The 9658-nt window shown below is 51.8% G+C and overlaps 1 protein-coding gene across 1 annotated transcript in view; it reads right to left on the bottom strand.

Moving 5' to 3' along the window:
- Positions 1 to 1650: 1650 nt before the first annotated feature.
- Dnmt1 (DNA methyltransferase 1) overlaps positions 1651 to 9658 on the bottom strand; it is a 46151-nt gene continuing 38143 nt past the window's right edge. Inside the window, exons 29-40 of the mRNA XM_076849088.2 lie at positions 8925 to 9117; positions 8217 to 8301; positions 7842 to 7970; positions 7408 to 7690; positions 7032 to 7173; positions 5920 to 6086; positions 5323 to 5500; positions 4652 to 4847; positions 4017 to 4183; positions 3702 to 3818; positions 2440 to 2530; positions 1651 to 1934 (exon numbers count right to left, since the gene is read on the bottom strand). Coding sequence (XP_076705203.1) covers positions 1900 to 1934; positions 2440 to 2530; positions 3702 to 3818; positions 4017 to 4183; positions 4652 to 4847; positions 5323 to 5500; positions 5920 to 6086; positions 7032 to 7173; positions 7408 to 7690; positions 7842 to 7970; positions 8217 to 8301; positions 8925 to 9117 — 1783 coding nt within the window. The 3' untranslated portion in view covers positions 1651 to 1899. The remainder of the gene's footprint in view (positions 1935 to 2439; positions 2531 to 3701; positions 3819 to 4016; positions 4184 to 4651; positions 4848 to 5322; positions 5501 to 5919; positions 6087 to 7031; positions 7174 to 7407; positions 7691 to 7841; positions 7971 to 8216; positions 8302 to 8924; positions 9118 to 9658) is intronic.

The following is a 9658-nucleotide window of genomic DNA, read 5'->3' as shown; positions in this document are numbered from 1 at the left end:
AAAAATTGAAATTAAAAACTGGGTGAAGCTCAGTGGAAGAGCATCCCTGGGTTCAACCTCCAGTATCACAAAAATAAAAAGTAAAATAAAAAGGACTGGCTTACAGGTGAGCGGTAAATACCCAGGAGTTTAATCCCCAGTACTGCAAGAGAAGCAATTTAGTGAGTCCCTGTCTCAAAACAAAACAAACAAAAAAAAAGGACAGGGAATGTGGCTCAATGGTTAAGCACCTCTGGGTTCAATCCCTGGTACCTAAAAAAAAAAAAAAAAAAAAAAGGGAGGGAGGTGGTACAGGGGTTGGGAATAGAGCTCAGTGGCAGAGAACTTGCTTAGCACACACGAGGCCCTGGGTTTAATGCCCACCTCTGGGGAAATTTAAGTCAACTACAGTGGTGTGCACTTGTGGGACCACCTTAGGAGGATCACTGGAGCTCAGAGCTCCAGAGCAGCCTGGGCAACATAGCAAGACCAAATTAAAAAAAAAAAAAAAAAAAAGCCACTCTGACTATCCAGTTGGCAATATCAGAGCAAAAGAAAAGGTGGGTTGAGGAGTCTGCACTGTTGGGGGAGGTGTTAAAGCCTTCCCAGAGGTAGTTAAGTCACCTGTGCTGAAGTAAAAATATTGAAACACTTATATCCAGTAACCCAGGAATCCTTTCTAGATATTTCCCTGAAGACGAGGGAAGAGAATGTACTAGAATGTCAAGTATGGTGAAGTTTTTAGGAGCAGAGAGGGGGAAAACACGCAATTACTGAAGGAATTTAGTAAGCTTTGCATTCCGTCATATTTAGTCCTTTAGTCTTATGATCAGGACATCTGTGACTCATTGAGAGAAAAGCTAGTTGAAGTGCCCCCATGTGGGTCACTTAGAGAAGTAGAGAGATGGTGGGGCCCTTGTTACAACACCCTAGTGGCTCCCGGTTACACGTAGGCAGTGGACACTTCTTGTCTGCATTTAGAATCATTACACAGTGATCACTAAAGCTTTGTTCATCTTAGAATTCAGTAGGATTAAGTTAGCTGGGCTTCCTGAATTTTCAAACAGTTTTAAGCAAACAAGGTTTTTCTGGTTTTGTTTTTTGATACTGGGGATTTGACCCAGGGGCACTTTACCACTAAGCCTGCACCACCACCTTTGAGACAGCCTCAGCAATTTAGCGAGACCAAGTTCAAACCTTCAATCCTCCTGCCTCGGCCTCCCAAGAACCAAGGGGCTTTTGTCTGGGATAGGCAGATTAGGGTTTTGAGAGTGGCTCCAGGGTGACTTCTTGCTGCACTGTTCACTGCATGGGGTTTTGTGTCTTCATGGTCACAAAGTGGCTGGGGAATCAACAGGCATCAGTCTGCTCCAGACCGAAGAAGGGCAGAAGGGCCAAGGAGAAAGTCAGATCTCTTAGAAGCCTTTTATGAAAGTCATATTAGCAAGTTCCTTTTTCATCTCATTGGCCAGAAGTGAGACACAGTCAACTCCACCCCCAGAACACTTGGAGACATGGTGTCACCTTCAGTGCTGAGGAGCCTTTTCCTGTCCAACCTGGGCCAAAAGGCAGCCAGAGCCCCGCATCAGTCACCACCCCAGGTGATTTATAGGAGAGATTTATTTGAAGAAATATTACAACATATAAAAACTACATAAAGTCTTAATTTCCACTTGTACAGTGGTAATTTGATATAATGCATAATAAAAAACTTTTAAAATCCAGAATGCACAAAGAACTGCACAGTTTGATCACTAAGTCATTAGTTCAGCAAACCTCACAGAACAGCTTCATGTCAGCCAAGGCCACAAACACTGTGTACAACACATCTGAACTGACAGATTTAAACATGTTAAAAATACAACATCAGTGCATGTTGGGGATTCCTGGTGCCAGAAACAAGAGTGATGGAGGGTGAAGCTAGTCCTTAGCAGCCACCTCTTCCTTTGCTTTAGCTGAAGGGAAACAAAAGGAAGAATTACCTTGGGAATAGTGTCACACTAAGCCATAGGCAAGCATAAGAATATACTTAGGGCTGAGGGTGCAGCTTCATGGTAGCACACTTGCCCAGCATGCTTGAAGCCTGGGTTCCACCCCAGCCCCATACACACACACAAAAAACATCAAGTTGGGAAGAATTAATACCCCGGATGCTAATGGTGGACCCAATGAAGACCTGTCAGTTACAAAGGAAAATTTGGAGGTCATGCTCCCTAGAGTCTGCTCCACTGCTTGGGTTAGCCTAGGAGGGAGGGCCCTGGCAGTATGCCTACCATGTCAGCTCCTGTTCTAAGCCCTGGATGTGAGATCACCAGTCTTCACAGCACCCCTCTGCTGGGTGGATAGTGCTGGAGAATCTCATGAATCCTGGAGCAGAGCTGTATCCAGCTGCCCTCAGGAACAGCCAGAGGGAAGGCAGGCTCAGGAGGAAACCCATCCACCAGCCCCAACCCCACATACCTGAGGCACTCTCTCGAGCTTTGGCCAACATACAGAGCTTGATCTCCAAGCCAATGGCTTTGGCCAGGGGAGGTGGCACAGCGTTACCCACCTGCAGGAAGGAAGAAGGGTGCTGCTTGCTTGGCAGAGCTGGACCAATGCCCTGGAACAGCCTCTACTCAGAACAAGGCATGATGTGGGGAATGGGACCCTGAGGGCTGGGGCTGGTCTCCTGCCCATGTCCCACATGGGCCCTCAAGGCCTTTCTATCACAATGGCCCTTGGCCTTCCATTTGGCCCATCCCCCCAACACCCATGTGTCATTAAAAACAAAAAAACAAAACAAAAAAGACCTTTAAAGAATCTGTTTTTTAAGTACCAGGGATTGAACTCGAGGCACTCAACCATATCCCCAGCCCTACTTTGTATTTTATTTAGAGACAGGGTCTCACTGAGTTGCTTAGCACCTTGCTTTTGCTGAGGCTGGCTTTGAACTTGTGATCCTCCTGCTTCAGGTTCCCCAGCCCCAGGGATTACAGGCCTGTGTCACTGAGCCCAGCCCTTTAAAGGGCTTTAGAAGACTCAAAGCTAGAGAAAGGGAAGCTGCCAAGACAAGCTGTGCTCCCAGTCAAGAGCCTTTGCTTCTGGGAAGCAGATCTGGGGTAGAAGGTGGCTTTTGCTAGGATCCCAGGCCTTAATGGGAGACTTTGGTACTGGGGATTAAACCTAGGGGCGCTTTACTACTAAGCTACAGCCCTGCCCCACCCCCGCCTTTTTTTTTTTTTTTTCATTTTGAGACAGGGTCTCACTATATTGCTTAGATCCTTGAACTTGTGATCATCTCCCAAGTCACTGAGATTGCAGGTATGTCACCTCAGCTCTGCTGGATTCATGAGTCATTACATTGATGGCAATACATTTAAAAGTCACACTACCACCCTAAGAATCCGGTCCATTTGAATCCTCAGTAATGGTAAGTTTGCCACTGCGTGTTTAACCTGTTCCGTTGGGGTCTCTGAACTTTCCTTTGGGCTGAATCTCAGCCTCAGAGCTACAGATCACATGAAACTTAGCGACACAGCCCAATTCGTAAGCTCTCAGTGCCAGCAACAGGGTGACTTGGTTCCATGGTCCCCCTGGGCACCGAGTGCTGAGAACATGTGGCTGACAAGCTCTGGTGCTCAGTCTGTCCTTCGAGGCTGTACAGGGCTCACTCTGGACAGAGGTTCCTTTTCATCTAGGTGGGGTTGCAGCAGTGATGTGCGACCAGGCTGTTCACTGACCTGTCGGTGCCTGTCCAGGATGTTGCCAAACAGCCGGTAGGTGTCGGGGAAGCCCTGGGAGCGGGCACACTCCCGCACACTCACCACGCGGTGCTGCTCGGGGTGAAGCACACGTCCCTGGGGGCAGACAGGCAGGGTACATGGTGGGAAAGGGGGCAAGTCCAGGGCTGGCTCACCAATGGGGGAGGGGGTGTCCATTCAGGGCCAGCACACCCACCTCCACCAGTACAGGGTGTGGGAGGCAGGCTAGATCCCGACATGCGCCCCACCCCTCCCAGTGCAAGGCCTGGCTGGATGTCCCTGCCCAGGACCCACCTGCTTGCCCATAGGCTCGGGGTTGGTGACAGTTGTGCTAAAGAAGCCATCCCACTCAAGCCGTCCGTACAGGCCGGCCCAGTGGTTGTGCCTGTTTCCGGTGTGGGGCAGGCACCAGGGGATGAGGGTGTTAAACTGTCTGGCGGAGGGGTCACAGGCTTTGCCTGCTGGAAGAGAAGACTGCAATAAGGATACAGCGGCAGGAGGGAGGGGCAGGAGCAGGAGGGAGGCCCGAGGGGGCGCAGAGAAGCTTTGGGTACACAGCCAGCCCCCACTATGCATAGCACTCACCCACTGAGCAGCTGGCAGTCCCACTTGGTGGGCAGAGCCACTTTAAATTTTTTTTTTTTAGTTGTAGATGGATACAATACCTTTATTTATTTATTTTTATGTGGTGGCCGGATCAAACCCAGTGCCTCACACATGCTAGGCAAGCGCTCTGCCACCAAGCCCCAGCCCCAGCCCCACAGCCACTTTGACTTAACACTCCTGGAAACTAATTTTTTGGGGATTCCGACTTGGTCATTGCCTCCTTAAGCTGGAGGCCCTCGCCAAGTATGGGCTTCTGGGGAAGTCCAGCAGCAGTCCCCTCCCCAGCCCCAACTGCAGGGGAGCCATGATCTTTGGGTCCTAACCTTCCACACAGGAGCAGACTCCACGGAGGGCACCGGAGCTGCTGCGGCCGTTCTTCTTGTCGTGGTAGGTGTAGCGCAGTTTCTTGGCCAGGGTGCCATCAGTGAGTTGCACCTCAATGTTGGGCAGATCGCGCCAGTCTGAGCCCGGGGCCAGGGGAATGTGACGCATACGGGCGGCCACCAATGCGCTCATGTCCTGAAAGTGCATAAGGAGCCCTGGATGTCGCCTGGCGTAAGGGGAACCTGAGTATACAGTGTGGCTGGGCATCGCTCTGGGCACTGGGAACACCAGTGTGACTGGGAATCTTAGGGGCTCATGTCATGGGGAGGGGCCAAAAAGTTAACCTATCCCCAGCTCAGGGATGACCACACGACACTAGGGCCGTAAGAGATGCGGAATAGTGTTTGGGGAGGGCTAGGGAAAGAGTAAGTGAAGGGACAGGGGCAAGCATGACATTGAGTGGATGATACAAGCTTGGATTAGGGGCCAAGAGTGGAGAGGCAGTGGCTATGCATTGGCTGCGAGGACCCCAAGAGGAGGAGAGGGCCTAGGAGTAGTCTGCGCTGCCTGGCCAGAGCTCAGCCCACAAGCTGGCTCCTGGAAAGTGACTGTCCCGGATGCGGGGGAGCCAGGCTGTGGCCGATGAGGCACCATCCTGAAAAGCCACTACCTTACAGATGTGGTCCCTGAGGATGGGCTGGTAGTGCGAGCCCCGAAGCTGCCTCTGGAACCAGGACTGAGGCTCCCCGTTATAGGAGATCTCCTGCGCCGAGGCCCCGTTCCGGATCTCAGGGAGGTCCGACATCGTGTCCCGCACCGTGATGGTTCGGAACGGACCTGAGCTCAACCTGCAGCAGAGCAGAGTCGATACTGTTGGGATCACACACTGCTGTCCCCTCGTCATAGCTGCCACCCCTGGCTATTAGTACTGCCCTCTCCAGAGCAGACTGCCCAGCTCAGGTTATTGCTGTCTGGCACAAGGGCAGCCTTCTTTAGCTGGTTGAAGCAGAGAACAGCTGTGGTGTGGCCTCTGCAAGGGGCTTTGCTTGTGACTGAAGCTAGGCATGTGGCTATCTGCTACACAAGGGGACAAACCTAAGACTGGAGGTGGCACAGAGCAACCTCATGGCAGGCCATCCATATACTACCGTCTGCTCCTTGGCTCAGGCCTCTTGACAGACCCAGCAGCCAACCTCTACAGGTGAAGCCCATAAGCTCATGATGGCCGCCAGCTCTGTGTAGCACAGGGGTGAGAGGCGCCCCCTACCTGGTGATGTTGCTGACAAACTTCTTATCATCCACCGCAACACTCAGCTGGCAGGCACGGGGTGCAAACACGTGCAGAGGCTCTGGGAACAGGGGGAGTTTCTCTCCAGGGGCCGCAGCCAGGATGATGGCCCGCCTCCGGGTCTGGGCCACACCATACTGACCAGCCTGTGAGTAGGGTCAGACATGCGTGTGGTCAGTGGGGCATCTGACCATGTGGACTCAGGACTGGGGCCCACAGCACCTAACTTTCAGAGGACATAGGACAAAATTCGCCTATAGGATTCCCAATTGACCCTGTGGGTTCCTTTCTAGTAAGAGGAACATCCCACACAGTGGCCACTGGAGAGGATGAGAAGGAGCTGGTGACTTCAGCCAACTCTTTGGAAAACTGCACGGAACCTCAAGAATAGGTGAGCGCTTTGCCACTTACCTGATGGTGATGGTCACAGGGACAGACTGCTGACCAGGCTTCACTGTTCCCCCTGGTGCTCACTTACTCATGGGAACTGGGGCCCAGTGTCCTCCCACTTTGACAGCTGCTTCATTTTTAGTTACACTCTGTCTGAGCAGAGGTCCATGGAGCAGACAATTTTCAGCTAAGCCCTGGCCCCTGACTATTCCTATCCCTCCTGAAAGGCCATTGGGAGCTTCCTGGAGGGTGACCCTCTGTCCCCTGAAGGTTCTACACACACACACACACACACACACACACACACACGTACACACACACGTATAGAAGGAAAAGCACATGCTAAGGGGAACTCAGCTGGTTCAGGGCTCTACTGTTCTCACATCTCCTTGAAGAAAAGGTGAAGCAGCATATTCCGGCACTCCATGCTGGCTCGCACCCTCCCTAGGCACCGAGAGGATGCAGCTCTCAAGGGATACCAAAAGGTGGCCTTGCTGGGGGCTGGCCATTTTTATATCCAAGTCCTGAGAATGCCATCCAGGGGAGTGCAGGCACAGGTGTCCACCTCCCTAACCCTAGCCATCACTGCAGGGGACCATGCTGCCATCTGTGGATTGGACAGTGAGCCTATGTACCCTCTTTTCAGACAGGAACAGTAACCCAGGGACCACTGCCCACCCGGCTTGTGTCCAGGAGCCCACCTGCAGCACGCCAAAGGTACACTGGTAGCCCATGCAGACGAGGCAGCGGAGGGTGAGCTTCAGCACCATAGAGCGCTTGAAGGAGACGAAGTTCCTGACGTTCTCCAAAAGGAAGAACCGGGGCCGGTAGTAGTCACAGTAGCTGTGGGGGGCAGGAGAGACCACGGGAATCACCCATACAGGGACTGGGGAGAGCGCCATCCTTCCCGAAGCGGCTCGGGAGTCTTATTGAAGCTGTGCTTCTTAATGTGCTGGCTCCAGCACTGCCTAGGGATTTCCTGGGTGCACAGCTTAGCGTGGGGCACATCTGGCACTCCCGTCCGGGTAATGTCTTTGTCCTCAGGGAGTAGGTGACAAAGACTTCCATCTCACTTACCTGAGGAAGGAGACCACTAAGGAGTTTTTGAACTTTGAGTAGGTACGAGAGTTGAAGCGGTTCATGCCGCTAAAGCCTTGGCAGGGGGGCCCGCCACACAGCATCTCCACATCGCCCTTCTGGGGCAGCCTCTGACCACGGCTGTTGGTCTTCTCCCCGGCCATAACCAGCTTAAGCAGGACATTGCAGTCCTCTGTGAACACCGTGGAGCGGGGGTTGTTCAGCCGGAAAGCCTGCGCCGCGGGATCCCACATTTCAATGGCCCACAGAGTCTCGGAGACGCCTGGTGCACACAAGGACAAAAGGCATGCTCTGAAGCCTCCCATAAGAGGCCAGAGCCAGGATGGTGACCAGGGCCAGCAGGGCTTCAGGCTAAAGCTGCTGGATCCAGTCTGACTAGTTCAGAAAAAAAAAAAACCATCCAGAATCCTTACCTGCTTGGTGGAACCCTTCTGACAACCCCCCACAGCCAGAAAACACATCCAGGGTCCGCAGCTTGGGCAGTTTTATTGCCGTCTCTGGTTCACTCGGCTCAGAGGCCTGAGACTTCGTCTTGCCTTTCCCTAGGGGGAACATGCCACAAATTAAAGCCAACTGACAGAGTCCTACCAGGCTCAACACTTCATCAAAGAGCCTCATTTTGAGTCGTTAACAGCACAGTGTGAGGGAAAGGCAGTGGTTCCAAGTCCGTAAGCGAAACCTACAGTTGGTGCAGCTTAGGGGCAGAGTGCGTGCCCTGCATGCACGAGGCATTGGGGTTTCATTTTTAGTACTGAAGAGAGAAATAAACCCTGCAGACAATGACATACCTTTCCCCTTCCCTTTTCCTTTATTCCCAGGACTACGGGCATGATTTGGAGGATCTTCAAAGCTTTTGGTCTTTGCATTATAGGCCTGAAAAGGAGAGAACCACAACAGTCAGAAGGAAATGACTTAATCCCTTCCCTGATAGGATACGTAAGTCAGTCTGGCAAAGAGTCACTTAATGTCTCCCCTAAACAGACCCACAGCTAATTAGCCACCAGTATGAGCAGTCTGATTTTTATTTTAGAAACTTTAACCCAACATGGAAAAGTCAAGCTTCAATGATGTAAAAGCAAGTAGCTTTATCAGGCTCCTGGATCCTGTCCACGACCACAACTGTCTGTAAGGTAATGTGGGTCTGGCCTGGGCACAGGCACCTGGGGACCAGGTGAGGGACAGCACTGTGTCTCCTGGGAAAGAGGCACCTTTTTCCAACCCACAAAGGCACTGGTTGGGCTACTGAAGGCCACCTAGCAGGCTTGGCTCACAGACCAGTGTTACAGATAGTGCTGTGGAGAATAAAGCTTTGCAAGTAACACCCAAAAGCTCCTGATGAATAGGACTCATGGCACCCAACTACCTGGTTCCTTTCAAAAGTCAAAACCCTACTGCCAGTACTTTTTACGTATAACCTCACAATCAACTGCCTTCCTGAACACACTGCTTTCTCCTAAGTCTGACTCTGATGCCCCTCCTGTGAGCCTGGCTACCACCTCCAAGAAGTAGAAGCGGTCGGGGCCGCCCTCCGAGTACTCCTGCAGGCACTCCGGCAGGTCCTCCCCGTACTCCACGGTGCAGCGGCCCTGCACGGCCTGGAAGTCTACTACAGCCTCCTCGTCACTCCAGTAGAGCAGGTTGATGTCCGCATGGTAGCTCGCCGAGGTGGACTTGTGGGTGTTCTCGGGCCTGTGAACAGAAGGTGCTTTGTGAGGGATTCTTTTGCTGCAAACTTACAATGAATCAGATGAAAATCCCTCATCTTAAACACCTGAGACCAGAAATGTTTTGGATTTTTTTTTTTTTAAGGTTTTAAAATAGTTTCCATATGTAATGGAATCTTGGGACTGGTACCTAAGACTAAACAAATTCATTCGTCTCACTGGGCATGGAGGTGCATGCCTGTAATTTTAGCTTTCAGGAGTCTGAGGCAGGAGGATCTCAAGTTACAGCTAGCAATTTGGCCAAGTTGTCTCAAAGGGAAGAGGATGCAGCTCAGTGCAACCCAGATGCCCTTAGGTTCAATCCCCAGGACAAGGGAAGAAACTGTCTCACCGCACCTTATACACAAAGCCTGAGGATTTTTTTTTTTTTTTGAGGGGTGTGTCGGGGGGGATCTTACTATGTTGCCCAAGCTGGCCTTGAACTTAAAATCTTCCTGCCTCAGCCTCTCAAGTAGATGGGATTAAGGTGTGTGCCAGCATGCCCAGCTTCTACCCAATTCTAACAT

Source organism: Callospermophilus lateralis, chromosome 1, assembly GCF_048772815.1.
Source record: "Callospermophilus lateralis isolate mCalLat2 chromosome 1, mCalLat2.hap1, whole genome shotgun sequence".
In the NCBI taxonomy this organism is placed as follows: domain Eukaryota; kingdom Metazoa; phylum Chordata; class Mammalia; order Rodentia; family Sciuridae; genus Callospermophilus; species Callospermophilus lateralis.
Note: the sequence above shows the minus strand (reverse complement) of the source record. Positions and strands in the feature narration are given on the sequence as shown.